Genomic DNA, 18,631 nt, shown 5'->3' with positions numbered 1-18,631 from the left:
TTTTTTTTAAGTTTTTAAAAAATAAAAATAAATAAAATAAAATATCGTTTTATTCGAAATCCACACTAATATTATAAAGCGGAAGAGTTTGTTTGTTTGTTTGAACACGCTAATCTCAGGAACTACTGGTCAGATTTGAAAAATTCTTTCAGTGTTAGATAGCCCATTTATCGAGACAGGCTATATATAGGCTATATTTTATCACGCTAAGACTAATAGGAGTGAAGAAATAGAGGAAAATGTGGAAAAAACCGGGGGAAATTATTTGAAAGGGCTTATTTGAACGCGCTAATCTCAGGAACTACTGATCCGATTTGAAAAATTATTTCAGTGTTAGATAGCCTATTTAGCGAGAAAGGCTATAGGCTATATTTTATTACGATAAAACTAATAGGAGTGAAGAAATAGAGGAAAATGTAGAAAAAACGGGATTTTTTTGACAGGGCTTATCTCACGAACTACTGGAGATTTTTGTCTGTTATTTGGCACAGATAAGAAGTATACCACGTGAAGGATCATAGGATATTTTTTGTGGACTATTAGTCTGTGAAATATCTAATTTACGCGGGCGAAGCCGCGCGGAACGTCTAATTATAAATACCCTTTTTGAACGTTCCGGCGCCCGGCCGCCCGGCCCAGCCCGGCGAGAAGAACCGGCGTAAGAAACTCGAACGGGGCCATCTTTTACCAAAAAATATGGAAAAAATAATCTTTTTTAATAAAATGATATAACAATGTTATGACTTACAGCTAGGTAACAGAAAAAAAAGGAAATTAACCTACATGGGGCTATCTTATTCCCAAGGTGTGCTGTCCTCGATAAAATCATTAACTTTATAATATTATGCTTTAACCTACGGCTTTAACACACATACGTTCTTTACTTTTTTTTTTAATTTATTAAAGGTACATTTTGAACATTTTCTCGGATTCTATTGTGAAGGCGTATAAAATAAACTTGTAATAAAAGAGCCATCTATCGCGACATAAGTACACTAGCTGCTGTGTCACGAATTAGTGTAAAGTCGTCAAGCGCCATCTATGTCCACATTAGTCAAAGTATGAAAATGCTATGGAAAAGTGAGATGGAAATTCAGGCCACCTATTTTGCTTTTATCTTTCTAATTCTAAAACCTTAAAGCTTATGCAACGTTGTGTGGAATAATAACATTTTTGTAACATGTAGTTTTAAACCGATTCTCTTGGATAAAAGTAGGCTCTGTAGCTCAACATTATTACGGCATCGAAGGCGGGGGCATCACCCCAACCACTAAACCGGCCAATTACGGCCAGCGATGCGCGCCGAACCTTCCGCATGACTATGCTCTGCCTCGTCCAACAGGCAACAACTCCGCAATGGTATAATCATCGGAGTCAGCAGACGGCGGCGGCTGCGGCGGGCCCGGGCCGCCGGCCGGCGCCGCGGCGCATAGATATGGATTTAAGATTAACGAGGGCACGCGGAGAGAGCGCGGGCGGTGGTGGCGGCGCGGGGCGCGGCGCGGCGGGGTGTTTACGTGCGGGAGCGGGCGGCGCGGATCGATGGCGCGGGGCGGGGCGCGCGGGCGGGGCGGGGCGCGCCGGCCGCCAGTCCGCCTCGGGGCCGCGTCCGCGCGGTCGTCGCTGAGAGTGTATCGCGGCGGCCGGAGTGTCTCCGCGGGCTCCCGGCGGCGGCGGCGAGCCTCGCGCCGCCCGCCTCGATGCGCGCGGCCGCAGTGCGCCCCCGCCCCGCGCCCTCCCCGCGCGCCTGCAGCGCCGCGCGCGCAGCTCCGCTCCCGCGCTGTCGGCTGCCGAGCGCCCGCGCCTGCGCCCCGTCTTCCTCTGGGCGCGCCAGCTCGACGGCACCGTGCAGGAGGTCCGCTGCGAGGACTACGACCCGCGCAACCGCATCCGCATAGCGCGTACCGCCTCCGGCTGGCGAGTCATCCCGCGAACGGAGATCTACAACTCGATCCGCGTGTCCGCCCCCACCCCCGCGCCCCCCGCCCGCCGTGAGCGACGCCGGCGCCGGCGCCGCGCCCGCTCCCGCCGGCGGCTGCCGCCCCCGCGCGCGCCCTCGCCCGCCGCCTGGCTGCAGCCCGACCTGGAGTCCCACATCCCCTCGCACACGATCGCCGTGCCGCGCCCGCCGCCGGAGCCGACGCCGCTCGACAACCTGCTGGCGGTGGCCGAGCTCGAGTTCAACCAGCAGCGCGCCGACCTCGCCGACCCCGCCCCCTTCTCGTTCCTCCGCGCCGAGGAGGTCGCGCGCGACGTGATGTCCTTCGAGCTCAGCGAGCCGAAGACCGCCGAGGGGACGTTCTTCGAGCGCGAGGCACCGCCCGAGCGGGCCGAGGAGTACCCAGCCGACGTGGCGGCGCACGCGGACCTGTTCGACACGATCAGCGAGGCGCACTACCTGCCGGAGCTGGCCGGGCCGCACGACGAGGCCCTGCTCGAGTCGCTCGTCGAGAAGGGCTGCGAGGACAACCAGATCCTTGGCCAGACGCTGGACAAGCTGGCGCACCTGGTGCACGGCGCCGGCGAGTACGCCGAGGAGGAGGAGGACATGCTGCTGGCCGGCGCGCCCGTCGCCGACCTCATCGACCGCCTGGAGCAGACGCTCGAGTCCCCGGCGCGCAGCAGCATCACGGCCGCGCAGGGCCTGCTGCACCTGCACAACATCGGCGACCACCTACCGCCACCCGAGCGCCGCGCCGACGACGACCGGACCTTCGGGACGGACCGGCTCTACGCGGAGGAGAACGGGTCGGCCGACGCGAAGCCTAGCCCGGAAACGCAGGAGGAGAGCGGGTCGGCGCACACAGACTACGATCACGGTATCGAACAAAATCTAGAAAATAACGTGCCCGCGAGCGAAACAAATTACAACATCGAATCGGTCCCCGAAACTAACGGAGCCTACTCGGAGGACAAGACGTACGACGATGCTCAGATCCATTCCGTTCCCGATCAGAGTGAAATCACCTCCGACGAGACGGAGCACGATAATCTCGGCACGGATATAGCCGACGAAATAAATGAAAAACTCGAAGACAGCCAGGAGGGAAAAGTCGACGAAAACTACGAGGAAAAGAAGGACGATGCGCCCGCACTTGCCAACGATTCGGATTATGGCAAAGACGGTCGGGAGGCGCTGTCCAACAACGAGGACGTGGGCCCGACCGACTTGAGCATAAAGCATGTCGAGCGGCTCGTCGACTCCAACACGCTCGCCGGCGACGCGGAGGCGTCCAACATCGAGGACAACATGTCGGTGAAGAGCGACGAGCAGCCGAAGGACCTCACCGTGCACCGGCGGCTGCCCACCCCGCACGCGTCGCCGCGCCGCACCGACGTGCCGCGCGCGCCCTCCCGCGAGTCCGACGCCATGCAGTCGCCGCAGCCCAGCGGAATCCCCGCCGTGCCCTCCTCGCCCGAGATATTCAACGTGCCGCTCGGCAGGAGCAAGCAGACCGTGTTCCTCGAGTCGCTGCTGTCCTCGCCCTCGCCGAAGATGTACACGTCCGAGGTCACCATAACGAAGCAGCAGTGCGAGCCGCTCAATCTCGGCAAGCACAGGAAGAGCGCGAGCCCCACCGTGTCCAGCTGCTCCGACGAAATCAAGAAGATGACCAAGGAGTTCGGCGAGCCGCAGGAGAAGAAGTCGAGGCCCGACGCCGGCGACGAGCTCGCCAAGATGAGCAAGGTGTTCGCCAAGTGCGACGAGCAGGCGACGAGGCGGGCCCACGACAGGAGGGACGCTGGCAAGTCCTACGACGAGTGCAGCCCGCTGAAGCAGTTCCAGATCCTGAAGTCGAGCCCGGACTTCAACATTCCGGACCCCCTGCTGATCCCGAAGGACAAGCTCAACAAGATCCTCGAGAACCCCGTCCGGGAGATCCCGGGCCTGCTCATCCAGCGGCCCGAGCTGCGCCTGCCGCAGGCCTTCGCGTTCCCGGCTGTGCTGCAGGATCCCGATATCCTCGTCATCTCGCTGTCGCAGCTCGAGAGCATCCTCATGAACGAGGAGAAGCCCGACGCTGCCCCCAGGGGCCGGGAGACGAAGCCGCCGCCGCGCTCGGCCGGCGCCGACAAGGCCGGCACGCCGCAGCCCGAGCCGGCCGGCCGGCCGAAACCGATCCCCTCCATGGACGCGCTCGCCGGCGACATCGACGCCGCCACCTCCGCCGCCCTCAACCAGATGCTGTGGCTGCCCTACATCAGCCAGCTCGAGGCGATGGCCGCCTGCTCGCAGAACATGGACTTCATCAAGGCGCTGAACTCGAGCGGCTACCCGGGCTACCCGGACCTGGCGCAGATGTTCCCGGGCGCACGGTTCCCGGGCCCCGCCGGCTTCCCCGTCGCGACGCCCATGGACTACGACGGGCGGCTGCAGCTAGCGATGTGGCAGGAGGCCGCCGCTGCCGGCTCCCGCGCAAAGCCCGACCCCAAGGACGGCAAAGCGGGCGACGTGCAGAACCCGTACGTGCACTCTACCCGGGGCCACGGGGGGAAGGGCGCGGCGCGTGGCCCGCCGGGCTACGGGGCGCGGCCGCCGTTCCCGGCGTACCCGCCGCCGCGGCCCGCGCCGCCACCCGCGCTGCAGATCCCGTACTTCGCGGCGGGGCGCGCGCGGGCTGGGGCGGGCGGCCAGCGCAGCCCGCCCTCGCCGTACTACCCGGGGCGGGAGGCGCGCGCGCAGGAGTCGCCGCGGCCACGCATCAGCGTCAAGTCGCTGCAGAACCTGCTGGAGCCGGGCGCGCGGCGGCGGCGGCGCGACGAGCCCGAGGTCGGCAGCACGACGCCCGGCGAGCCCCCGCCGCCCGACCCCGCCGCTTACCACCTGTGGCACCCGCTCTTCGGCAAGTGAGTACCTTCGCTACTCTCCGCATGCCACCGCTGAAGCCGCATTCGACCAAACCAAAAAGCGAATTTCCATATCGAAATGTATTCCAAGTTCATCTATTTTTGTACCTCTATTTGCATTTGTCGTTGAAGAAATAGCTGAAGGTGTGACCATCTACCACCAGATAATAACAGCGAAAAGCTATTTAACCACCAAACAATATTTAAGTATATAAGCAACAAAAGGGCAAGTTTCGTAATCTCTGCGTGGAGTACAAATCGGTTTTGTGTTTGACAAAGGTAGTTTAATAGGGCAAGACAATAAAGCTTAGTTTGGTCGAATGCGGTTTAAGTAGCCTGTGTAGTCACTAGTCAGACATGTCTATTGTCTTACGGGCTTGACTAAATTATTACATCACATACTTCGTTATACCTAATGTATAACAAAAATATAAGAAAAATATCAGTAGCAACACGCCATTCTTGCCAATTTGTAATTTGATATACTTTATTATTATAGAAATAAGATAATAGTAATTAGGATCACAATAACCACACAAAATAACAATAGAAACATGAGATATGTTTACGAAATATCTTTGTAAATAAGAGAGCTAATAACATTACTATTTTTCTTCTGATCCAAAGGATACGAGACGAGACGAAACATAAAAAAATGCAAAATTGAAATGTCAAAAACTTGATAGTTTCCTTTCGTTCAAAATCCAAAGCATCTTAATTCCAAGCTAATAACAGTACAGACCAGAACTGACTTGGCGTTTACTGCGATGTTAATTAAGAGGTTTAGACTTGCTTGAAGTCTAAACTAGCAGTTTCTCGGTGACCGCGACAATAATAGAATAACAATAGATTTCCAAGAATCCGGGATCGAAGGATTAATGTTTCAAATACAACACAAAATTCCGCTTTCTAACGTTTTTATTTAAGTGCTTATTCTACCTTATCAAAGAAGACTAGCTAAAAGCAGAGCTTTGCGTGGGCTCGCGTTGTCATAAATTGACTGACTGATGATGACACATCTGTATATATAAGAATGGATTTCCAATTGTGTTAGTAACGCTATAACTCGATAACGGCTGGACCGATTCTGCTACTTTTAGTCTTAAAAGAATCCTTGAAGTCCGGGAAAGGTTTTAAAGTGACACAAAGTTCCCCGGGACAGCTAGTCTACATATAAAAAAAAACCTTGTCTGACTGATAAATAATTCAACGACTGACAAACATCTACATATAAATAAAAATTACTATGTTAAAGCACAGATCAATAGGCGTGATAGTTTTTCCGTAAAGTGTATCACAAAATGTACCGGTTGTGGAATATTCTACTAGGGCTCGCTTTGCTCACCCTGATTAAAGGCTTCTGATTCCACCAATGAGAAGCCACACACACTTCTTCCGATTTAGTACGCTTAACTTTCTAAATGCTATTTAACTTGACTAAACTTAGACGTCTAAATTTAGTAAGGTAGAGTAAGCACTTTATTGTCTAAAAGTTAACGATTCGAATCAAGAACTTTATCGAATAGATAACGTCATAACATTAGAATAGGTATGGGTATAAAACGATATAATCAAGTTTTCACATTATTAGGTATGAGGTATCTAAAAAAAAGTGTTGTCTTAACGCTAACATGATGACATTATTTTTACCAGACCAAACATACTGTAACATTTACAAAAACTTAGCTCTATATTATATGAGTTAAATAGGAAAGCTTACAATACATAGTCCCCAGTACCTAACTGCTGTCGTCGAAATATATCTATCTATATAATATATCTTAAGTGTAAAAGTTTTAAAATTTCACGAGAATGTTCCTACTGGCCCCCCAGGACAGGCTATGCCTAGTGTGGGGATTTGTCTTAATCTGAAGTTGTATAATATTGTCTTTTTCTGGAAAAAAATATTTTTATTTGAAATATATTAAAAAACCTCGAACTTTTCTCACCCTGAGACCTCTGGTATCACAGATAGTAATGGTATATCTAAAGATAGACCTTAAACCAATTCAATTTGTATACCTAGATCATCTTTTATACCTAGACATAGTCTAGGTATACAAGATGAGAGATTACTCCGACATCTAGGGCTAATCCTGACCCAGATTATAGGCTTAAGGGGCTCCAATACGCGAATGACCTTGGGCAAACGAGTGTTTCCACACCCCACTTCCGTACCTCACCCCCGCGGCATTCGCAATAACGACATCTAGTGCAATATCGAACAATCAACACAACGCAGTCTAAAATACATATTTTAATGTAAAGAGGAAAACTATTATAGACAGTTCGCTTATTTCACAAAAGGTTAATGAGTCATGGTAGCGCAATGGTCAGGTCAGCATGAAAATTCATTATACATTATGAGTCTCAGGTTCGCTACGCGATGAAAATTTGATTTTTATTAATTGCTTTTTTACAACATTTATTTGGAATATTTTATTATTAATTGGGTAAAACAAATGTTTTTTCTTCAAAATGTTATTTATTCAAATTGCTGTTTTAAAATCCCTTCAGAATGTTTAGCTCATTAAAATGTAACTAGAGTAAGTACTCAAAAAATACGTAGGTAATGAATGATAGCTTAATTATTGACTTTTTTTTTATTTTTTATTCAGAAGTAACGCGGCCAGGCGCGCCGTGTGCCTTCGCTTTTAGTAGTCGACGTTGTTTCCGTGGACGTTTTTTGCCAAATAATAAATTAGTAAATAATCCACGGTAAATCTACTCGACACAACTGTACAGTGTACACGCTCGAGAATAAAATTATTATACTAGCAGCGCTAAGGGCTGCTGTACACCGGAATGGCAGCGGCGAGGCGAGCACTTTCAGTGTCATACGGTTTTAAACTTTATCTTCATTATTGTAATAAGTACATAGTATCGCTTGAGAAGTCTACTAGTCTAAGCGATAAGTTGAGAATGGCGAAATATAGAGATAAGGGTCATAAAAATACGTGCGATAGCTCATTAGATTCGGGAAGAAGTCTAGAAAAATGTATCGGAAGCGTGTATTAGCACACAAAAAATTGCAAAAGTTATAAGCAAATTAGGTTGCCTAAAAAAAGGTATTACGTTTTTTGTTAAAAACTCCGGAACTATTAACATTTAAGAAGTTTAAAAAAAAGATTCTTAAAGAGGAGGAAATATCCATAAGAAAACTCGCAACCTCCTCACTCCTAAGTAGGGCATCGAGACCGGGTTTTCCCGAAACCTGAAAACCCGGGTTTTTTGAGCTTTTCGGGTTTTTCGTTTTTTGATAATTATTAAAGGCCAGACCTGATTTAATGGTATTTATAACAAATTTTATAACATATTGTATAGGTTTAATTATTTATATTGGTCATAATTACACAACATATAATATTTTTAAGAAAAAGTTTCGTTTTAGGAGCATTAAAGACTAATTGTCATAAAAATATTTATTAATAATAATTAATAATACATATTTTAAAAAACCTACCAAAACTATTCAATGTAAAAAAGCCAAGTCTCTTCAAACAATCTGTCCTTCGCAAAAAGTTTTCAAATTTCATAGAAGCCAAGTCTTGTTAAACTTATTTTATAGTTTTCAATCAACATTCAGTGATTGACTACAGTTTTGTTTATTATGTGATCACAGGCTTACAAAATAAAGTGTGGACAGCTTCAAAGGGTTCTAAAGACTTAGAAGTAAGTCTGCTGAAAGTACCGTAGACTTTTGATGATGGGCAAGTCAGCCACTAGGTGACAAAACGTTGAAACTTGTTGGTGATAAAATACACCCATCAATAAGGTCTTAGGGATATTTGTATTTTTGGAATATCTAAAAACCTGTCAAGAATTTTTGAAGACAGTGTATGGAACAATGATAGCTTATTTTTTAATATTTAATAAAATATTATTAAAAACACTTTTCCGAATTTTATCGTTTATAAAGCAATCACAGGTATCTTACAGTCACAAAAAGTCAATAATAAGTAAACAAATCTTTATTTCCTTTCATAAACTGAAAATTTTATTCGAATGAGATATTTTTATTGCTGATTGTCAAATTAATAGTAATAATTTATACTGATCGATTTTTGGCTGTATACAGTATTTTTACAAAAAAATATTTATTGTATCCTGCTGCGGTATGACACCCAGTTTTCTTTGCAATTTAAAGTCATTATTTTCAGTCGTCTAACTTACTAAAAACACTTAAAGGTTTTTGTTTGTCGTTATGCTTTTTGTCATTATTTGTTATATTCACAACATAACAAAAAGCGACAATATGAAGACAATGCAATCAGTAAAAAGGTTCCAGGAGAGCAACCAGCCCCTAGAAACTGACAAAACCATGCCGAGGAGTTTCCATCAACTATATTTTGAACCCATGTTTTTGTATTGCCGTCTGACAAATGCGGCAGATTGCTTTTTATTGGTTGAGAGACTGATGGTGGTAGGACGAATGGTGGCTTTCTTTAGCCGGCCGTGGATATCATACTCACTGCGGAATTACTAAAACACGTGATTTCGGTGAATCGAGATGAAATATAACAAGCAGAGTTTTTATCAGCACCAGCGCCAGAGACAATTTCTTGTGTGTAACAGCATGCCACCATGGTTAATCTTCCAAATTCATTAAAAGCAACATTCCGCATTTGCCATAATATTATGGTCTGGTCTGATCAATTATATGGTAATCTGACATGAATTTTGTCTATTGTGACTAGAACTAATGACTACAAAAAGCTTTGAGGTGTAGTGTAATGTAAAAATTTTCAGTAAGATTTTCCAGTTTGTTGGATAACAGAAAAGTTACCTTAAATTGCAAAGAATATTCGGCTTCATACCGTAGCGAGGCAGACAAAAGGCAATTTCAAGTAAAAACTAGGCACAAAAATTTAATTACAGGTATATCATCAATAAGGACCAAATAATTATTAATAACGTGACAATCAGCAATAAAAATGTAAAAGATGAAATAAAGATTTGTTGGCATACGTTTTATATTTAAGGTTATTCTTCCATTTACTGTCTTCAAAAATTCTTGATAGATTTTTATATATAAAAAACAAATACATTTAATAATATAATTATGCAATTTGGAGGTGAAGCTTGTTGTAATACCTACTTAATCTTGGGCCGAAAATCTTAATCCCTAGCTTTGATAAGATCCAATATGTATAATAGGAGAGGTAAATAGTCGCTTTTCTAAAAGTATGTGACCGCACACTATGGTATTTAAATCGCTGAAAATCATATTTTAAGTATTTTCGCTTCGTTAATCTTTGAATTTTAAGAAAACTCGTACCCGGGTTTTCGATAAAAAAAACCTGAAAACCCGGGTTTTGAAAAAAGGGTCCGGGTTTCGATGCCCTAGTCCTAAGCCTCCGCGCGACATTTTTAGGTAGCGCGCGCGGCTTCAAATTTCAAAACCGAGCAAGTCACACTGATTATTTTTTTAAAGGTATTAAATATTGATTTAAAAATGATAATAATAATAATACTTGGATTTCTGAGGCTGATAATAATAAAAATACTTGGATTTCTAGTCTTTTGTTCAAGTTAAAAAAATATTATAAACAAAGTATTACTTACATTTTTTAAATTTTTATGGCGTGATCTTGTTAAGTATGTTTATATCAAGGGCTCCACGAAGTGAAAAATTTTTACGAAAATTATTTAAGATTTTATTTAAAGTACAATGAGGACGGAAGTTCGAAAAAATTTCGTTAGTTAAAACATTTTGTCTGATTTGTTGAAAAATTAACTTGAAGTTAAATTTCCAACGGGAGCAAATTCTTTGAAGTGTTCGGAATAAATACACCATAAGTTTTTGAAATTTTTAAATCAATATTTAATACCTTTAAAAAAATAATCAGTGTGACGTGCTCGGTTTTGAAGCCGCGCGCGCTGCCTAAAAATGCCGCGCGGAGGCTTAGGAGGGAGTTGGGAGTTTTCTTATGGAAATTTCCTCCTCTTTAAGAACCTTTTTTTAAATCTTCTTAAATGTTAATAGTTCCGGAGTTTTTAACAAAAAACGTAATACCTTTTTTTTGGCAACCTAATTTGCTTATAACTTTTGCAATTTTTTGTGTTGCTAATTAATACACGCTTCCGATACATTTTTCTAGACGTCTTCCCGAATCTAATGAGCTATCGCACGTATTTTTATGACCCTTATCTCTATATTTCGCCATTCTCAACTTATCGCTTACACTATACGGCCGCCCGTGGCCGCTCGTGGCCGCTCGTGGCCGATATCAAACTATGTACTTAGATACGACGACGTACATGCCGTCTAAACTGTAGCAATCAGCAATGTTTTTGCATGCAAAATGTGCATCGAGAAAATATTGTCGTCCTCTTTTGTCTTACAGTAATATCATATACTACTTTCTCAATACTTATTATTACAAACGGACGTTTTATTGTTGTTCATTTTGACGGGCTCATTCATGGTTTCAAGGATAACGGTGTTTATACTAACTCACTGTATATAAATGTACTTATATCATAATACATGTACCTACCTATACAAGAATTATATTATAAATATACATGTAGTAAAAAGAATAATTTCAATATTACAAACGTCCGTTTGTTATATTGAAATTCACTCCAATTTTATTTATTTGTACATATAAATATTTTGCACGTATCATTACATAATAATATAATATTTTAAAAAAAATTGCATCGCAATCGCGTGCATTTGTGACCTTGACATCGGGCACGCCTATAGATGCTGGCGGGAAAGATTCCGAATTATTCCCGTCGAATACTTCGGAAGTATTCCGAAATATTCCGAAACTTTGGGAATATTTCAACTGTCAAAAATAACGAGGAAAATTGCGCTTGGAAGTTGTAAACTATTTATCTTTAGTTGTGTATCTAAGAATATGTGATGCCGGTTACTAACATTATTAGCCAAGCGGCGAGAAACGGCTTTTTTGGCTTATTATCATTACTAGCGATAAATAGCGGCTGGTTACTTTTCTTTGATAATACCTAATCATATAAGTTCGTTTATTTTTTATGGTTTTTATTCTGATTTACTTACAATAGGATATATAGGATATAAGTAATAAGTAGGTAAGTAGAGATTAATCTATCCCATTCGCCATTACTAATTTATGATAAAACTAGATGACGCCCGCAACTCCGTTGCGCCAAAATTCGTTTATCGCGCCGGAACCGTACATTTTTCCGGGATAAAAACTATCCTATGTCCTTTCTCGGAACTCAAAGTATTTCCATGTCAATTTTCAGCCAAATCGGTTCAGCGGTTCGAGCGTGAAGAGGTAACAGACAGACAGGCAAACAGACACACTTTCGCATTTATAATATTAAACCTAGAAGTAGGTATAGATAAACAATTTATATTTTACTTAAGTACGTAATGTGCCACTGAACAAATAATTCACTCAACCACCACAAACCACAAACAAACACGTATATTTCCATTGAATTATTCCGGCGAAATATTCGACGGAAACATTCGAATGCGGGGTACGAATCTTTCCGCGGGGTGAGGGAAAACTTCTCCGGGGAGCATCTCCCTTCCGCACCGCCGCGCCGTCGCCCGCTCGTACGGGCGAGCGAGTCGTGCGAGCGGGCGACGGCGGTCGAATATTTCGCCGTGGCAATCGGCGCGCGCGAAGCGGTGATAGCGGCCGGCGGGCGACGCTCTATGCACGGCGGCGATCGATGATTGATGCAATATACGATTTTTCAGCATAAATAAAAATTCATATTTTTTTTTATTAAATTCATTTTGAATAATTCAAATTTAAAGAAACTTTCCCAGAAGTATTCCGGAATTATTCGGAATTTTTCAGAAGTTTTGCAACTATAGGCACGCCCACGCCGCCGTCTATTCGGTGCGTATGCATGTTACTATAGCAAAGCAAGTTCATTGTAGTTCTGAATAATTATGACAGATGGCGTGCCTGATTTTACGTAATTTAAATCGTAGGCGCAGCGACGCGAAGCGACACAACCTCCCCCTGCAAAGGCGCGCAGCCGTCTGCCGCCCGCGTCCCGCTCTGACCCCTCTCTTCAAAAACAGCTATAAGTTGTCATATCTAATAAAATGTTGCATTAAATAAAAATGTAAGAAAACACATTTGTAAATGACATAAATACTCATAATTTGAGCCAAAATTTCTGGCAATATATTTTGAAACAACAGAATTAACACAATATTTGTAGGAAAATTATTGCGTTCAAATTTTTTTTTTTTCTCGTAAACTATACTTCTAAATTAGAATTTTTTAAAAAGGAAATGAAGGTCAATAAATTAGCTATCATTACGTATTTTATATTGAGTACTCTCTTTACATTTGAATGAGCAGTGAAGGAAAACTCTGCGGGCAATATGGTATTTTCACGTAATGAATCCCCTTAACTTGAAAGGTATCCACAAAGGTTCAACTATGACAGCACAGTAAAACCTTGTTGCTACCGGTCTGGGTACTGAGGGAATTCCATTCGCGAGTTTCTATAGCAAAGTTAGATGTCAAAAATGTATGGGATCTGGCATAAAGCTTCGCTAAGTGACATGCGCTTGCACCGCGTTATGTCAATTCCCATACATTTTTGACATCCAACTTCGCTGTAAAAGCTCACGTTATGTCAAAGTTAGATGTCAAAAATGTACGGGATCTGGCACAAAGCTTCGCTAAGTGTCATGCGCTTGCACCGCGTTATGTCAATTCCCATACATTTTTGACATCCAACTTCGCTGTAAATCTCACGTTATGTCAAAGTTAGATGTCAAAAATGTATGGGATCTGGCATAAAGCTTCGCTAAGTGTCATGCGCTTGCACCGCGTTATGTCAATTCCCATACATTTTTGACATCCAACTTCGCTGTAAAAGCTCACGTTATGTCAAAGTTAGATGTCAAAAATGTATGGGATCTGACATAACGCTTCGCTAAGTGTCATTTTTTTATGAAATAAGGGTGCAAACGAGCAAACGGGTCGCCTGATGGAAAGCAACTTCCATCGCCCATGGACACTTGCAGCATCAGAAGAGCTGCAGGTGCGTTGCCGGCCTTTTAAGAGGGAATAGGGTGATAGGGGAGGGTAGGGAAGGGAAGGGAATAGGGTAGGGGATTGGGCCTCCGGTAAACTCACTCACTCGGCGAAACACAGTTCAAGCGCTGTTTCACGCCGGTTTACTGTGAGAACGTGGTATTTCTCCGGTCGAGCCGGCCCATTCGTGCCGAAGCATGGCTCCCCCACGTATAAATGCGCTTGCACCGCGTTATGTCAATTCCCATACATTTTTGACATCCAACTTCGCTGTAAAAGCTCACGTTATGTCAAAGTTAGATGTCAAAAATGTATGGGATCTGACATAACGCTTTGCTAAGTGTCATGTGCTTGCACCGCGTTATGTCAAATCCCATACATTTTTGAAATCCAACTTCCCTGTAAAAGCTCACGTTATGTCAAAGTTAGATGTCAAAAATGTATGGGATCTGACATAACTCTTCGCTAACACTGGTTTGCACCAACTAACTTTGACTTTAACCTTAACTATAACCGGAAAAATTGACAAATGTCGTATGAGAATATGGGGTGTTTGGAAGCCATATTTAACTTTAACTATAACCACGCCTCTGGTGCAACCCAACCTAAGTGTCATGCCCTTGCACCGCGTTATGTCAAATCCCATACATTTTTGACATCCAACTTCGCTGTGAAAGCATAAAGAAATATAAGACGGTACTGAGGGCCTAGACAAGCGGCAAGCGATTATCGTAAACGCCAACGCCACAAAATGTATGGGATTTGACATTAGTATTCGCTCTCGCGAAGCGATGACTTATGTCAAATGCCATACATTTCGTTAGCGTTTACGACAATCACTTGCCACTTGTCTACTAGGGCTGATATGTAAAAGCTAGCCGCTGCAAATGCAATGTGTAGCACTCTGGAAATCTTCGTACTTCTAAGATGGCAGTGGCTTCTAAGGTCATCTTTTAATCGGCGATTTATTAGTCATCAATAGTAAAACTATAGCTGAAAGTTTAACATCTCTTATCCCCGGTTTCTTGAGATTTTTTAACAAAATATATGTAATTGATTGTACTGTCGGTTCTTGTTGGAAATTCATGTTGAACACTAATGAAATACAATGTTTCGTGCACTTTTTTCCACTATACTAAGAAATTATTATAAATTTTAACAAATTATTAATTACTAATTTGTATTGTTTGTGGAAAAAGTGCACTAAAATTGTGTTTTATTAGTGTTTTTAACAAAAGTTTGTCTTATAAATAGTATGGTTGATTGGTTAATGTTCAACCTTGTTAAACGTTACAATAAAAAGCGTAAACGTTACAATAAACCTCACACACCGGGCAAAAGTTCGTCTCATCTTTATCACTTCAAGACATATATTAGATACATAAAATAGATTATTTAAAATCAGAAATGTTTGTGGAACAAATATGATCTCTATTTGCAATACCAATGCACTATAATATTTCAAATACCACTAAAACAATTTTAGAGTTGGGACATGATATTTAAAATATTCAGATTTAGATGCTAAAAGTATTTCCATGTTCTGTCTTGTCGTGAATATTTTGGAATATTCGACATGTGACCCCGCCTAGTTTAGAGTCTAGATTTAGCCTGAAATTTAGGTCATCCTAGATCATTCGATCTGAAATTGAATCATATTATATTTGGTTGATAAATTTAGTATCGCGGAATATTATTATTATGAATTAAACAACATTTTTACTACTTATAACGTCACGCTGGTTATTTTAATGATTTGAAAACTCTTCCATTCTTCTTTTCTAATTTTGAGCTTGAGAAAATTAATTGTTTTCTTTCTACATAATACTTAATAATTATTATAAAAAAATATCCGAATGCGTACATATTTCAGAAAAGCAACACAGTTGAACTCTACAATAAAACCACGTTCTTTCTTTTTTTTTTGTTTATATGTATGTAAAAATAACAGTATATGTATCAAAAAGACGGTACCCGAAAGATATTAGAAGCGTGGGTTTTTACTATAAAATACATACATAATATACATACATACATAATATAATATACAAAGTTACATCGCGTAGCGCTGCTACGGGTCTCGTAGCGATAGTAACCGAATTCGTAGCTGCGGTGCTACGTCGTAGAATTTTTTGTTTATTTCGGCGATTCTTTGGAAAAGTGTTGAAAAGTGAAACCATGCTGTGCAGGTCTTCTGTATATTACGTGTTATATTATTATTAATCAGATGATTTTTGAAAACAGTACTTTTACTTATTAATAAGAAGTCGGTTAAAAAAAAGCCGTAATAAAAATGTTCACTTAATAATGTGCGAGTTTCTTACGCCGGTTCTTCTCGCCGGTACCACCAGCAATACGTTGGACAGTCTGAAAACATTTTTATTCATTTTAATGTTGATGTGATGTCACATTAAAATGAATAAAATACATGCAATGTATTCGGTACACAATTTTGTGCGTTTATACAAGTGACAATAATTGTCAACTACTATAATTCGTGAGTGTTAGTGTTTCGTAGCTATTGTCATATCAATAGCTTAGTGTGCGAAAATGAACCAAATTCTAAACGGTTGAAGTAAGGGAATTACGTTTCCTTAGTTTTTATTCGTATTACCCCACATTGTTTGCCCTTGCCTGTGACTATCTATATATATAAAACTCAAAGGTGACTGACTGACGGATCGGGCTGAAATTTGGCATGCAGGTAGATGTTATGACGTAGGCATCCGCTAAGAAAGGATTTTGATAAATTCCAACCCCAAGGGGTTCAAATAGGGGATGAAAGTTTGTATATAATAATACTTCTTAACGCGAGCGAAGCCGCGGGCAAAAGCTCGTCTATCTGTATATTATATAAAACTCAATGGTTGGAAAGGACTGACTGACATGGTGATCTATCAACGCACAGCCCAAAACACTGGACCGATCGGCCTGAAATTTGGCATGCAGGTAGATGTTATGACGTAGGCATCCGCTAAGAAAGGATTTTGATTAATTCCACCTCCAAGGGGTTAAAATAGGGGATGAAAGTTTGTATATAATAATACTTCTTAACGCGAGCGAAGCCGCGGGCAAAAGCTCGTTACTAATATAAAGACAAAACATATGTAACTATAATTTACGCAGTCTTTTTGTTACTAAGGGGTTAATATGCAAAAGAAATATTTGTATTTCATTAACAATACCTTTTACGTGAACGTCTTACAGCTGAATAAACTTTGCTCAGCACTTTCATTGTATTCAAGTCGTGGAAATACTCTCAAATTCCCGACAAGTAGGTAGAAATTGCGGAAAACGCAGAAAATTTTGACGAAAAGAAAATATTTTTAACCGACATCAAAAAAAGGAGGTTATCAATTCGACGCGTAAGTATGTAATATTTCTAGAACTGCCCAATTTTCGTATATGTTAGTCTATGTCAGCGTCTGAACAAATGTGCCAAATTTCAAAAGAGTATGTATGTATATATGATTTTATGTTTGTGTTCGCATATCTCTGGAACCACCATTTCGATTTCAGTAATTCTTTTTTTGTTGGACTAGGTATTGTTCAACTTAGGGAATAGTGCAAGTTTCAACAAAATCGGTTCAGTAGTTTTGGAGATAGGGAGTTTTAATTCTCAATTACGTACAATTTTGAAGTCGGTTTTATCCTTTTAAAATACACTTATTACCTTAACTATAAATATTATAAATGCAAAAGTGTGTCTGACTATAGCCAGTTACCACTTCACACCGTAACTATTCTATCTCTACTTTTAAACACATGATTCGATCATCGCGTGTGAACCGTAAATTTTTCCTGGATAATTACTATATTCCATTCCTGAAATTCGAAGTATCTCTATACCAAATTTCATCTAAACTCTTACTGTAGTATAGTAGAGACAGACAGTTTTTCGAATTTATTTATAAAGCGGAAGAGTTTGTTTGTTTGTTTGAACGCTCTAATCTCAGTAACTATTCGTCCTATTTGAAAAATTCTATCACTGTTAGATAGCTCATTTATCGAGGAAGGCTATAGGCTATAAATTATCATGCTAAGACTAATAGGAGTGAGAAACAGAGGAAAATGTGAAAAAAACGGGGAAATTTATTTGAAAGGGCTTATCTCCCGAATTACTGGAGCAATTTTTATGTTATTTGGCACAGATATAGAGAGGACCACCTGAAGAGACATAGGCTATTTTTTGCGCGAAAATGACCGAACAATTTCCGTAAAATTCCTAATTTACGCGGGCGAAGCCGCGCGAAATGTCTAGTTTATAATATCATGAATCGTACCAAAAATACTTTTAAAACTTTAATAATTATACTTTCCTATTTAAAACGCTAATGTCTTTTATAAGACATTTTCTTAACTTAAGAAAAGTCTGGAAATAGGAAAAGTTCTGGAGAATTTGAATATTTTTGGCTCAAGTTTAGGGTTCCGTTTGTGTAAGGAACCAATTCAGTAACAAGTTTTATTTGGGTTGTTTACCCTTTTGTTGAGAAGTATCTAGGAAGGGTCGTACGGTCGCGGGAATACATGCTTAACAACTTTTAGATCTTATGGCCATAGTGATAAGATCGAAATAAACATAATGTTTAATGGAAACCGTACGTAAAGAATACCATGCAGTATGTACGTAATATACAACATTTTTGGAGATCTTTTTAGGTCGGTCTTTTATTAAGGAACCACATAAGTAAAAATAAATGAAAATCCGCGTTTTATTTTTCCTCTATTGAGTATAATAATGAAATGCTCTTATTCTGTAAAAAAGGTTTTTTGGT

The 18,631-nt window shown here is 41.9% G+C and overlaps 2 protein-coding genes across 2 annotated transcripts in view; both read left to right on the top strand.

Moving 5' to 3' along the window:
* The first annotated feature begins 1,315 nt into the window (after positions 1 to 1,315).
* On the top strand, positions 1,316 to 2,258 carry LOC121733344 (5E5 antigen-like). Its single transcript, XM_042123560.1, has 3 exons — positions 1,316 to 1,607; positions 1,650 to 2,178; positions 2,243 to 2,258. The coding sequence occupies exons 1-3, from the start codon at positions 1,316 to 1,318 to the stop codon at positions 2,256 to 2,258; spliced, it is 837 nt and encodes a 278-aa protein (XP_041979494.1).
* The window catches only part of LOC121732911, a 72,176-nt gene continuing 55,586 nt past the window's right edge, over positions 2,042 to 18,631 (top strand). The window contains exon 1 of the mRNA XM_042122937.1: positions 2,042 to 4,848. Within this exon, the coding sequence (XP_041978871.1) occupies positions 2,258 to 4,848 (2,591 nt within the window). The 5' untranslated portion in view covers positions 2,042 to 2,257. The remainder of the gene's footprint in view (positions 4,849 to 18,631) is intronic.

This window comes from Aricia agestis, chromosome 13, assembly GCF_905147365.1.
Source record: "Aricia agestis chromosome 13, ilAriAges1.1, whole genome shotgun sequence".
Taxonomy (NCBI): domain Eukaryota; kingdom Metazoa; phylum Arthropoda; class Insecta; order Lepidoptera; family Lycaenidae; genus Aricia; species Aricia agestis.
The sequence above is the reverse complement of the archived record's forward strand: the minus strand, read 5'-3'. Positions and strand labels throughout refer to the sequence as shown.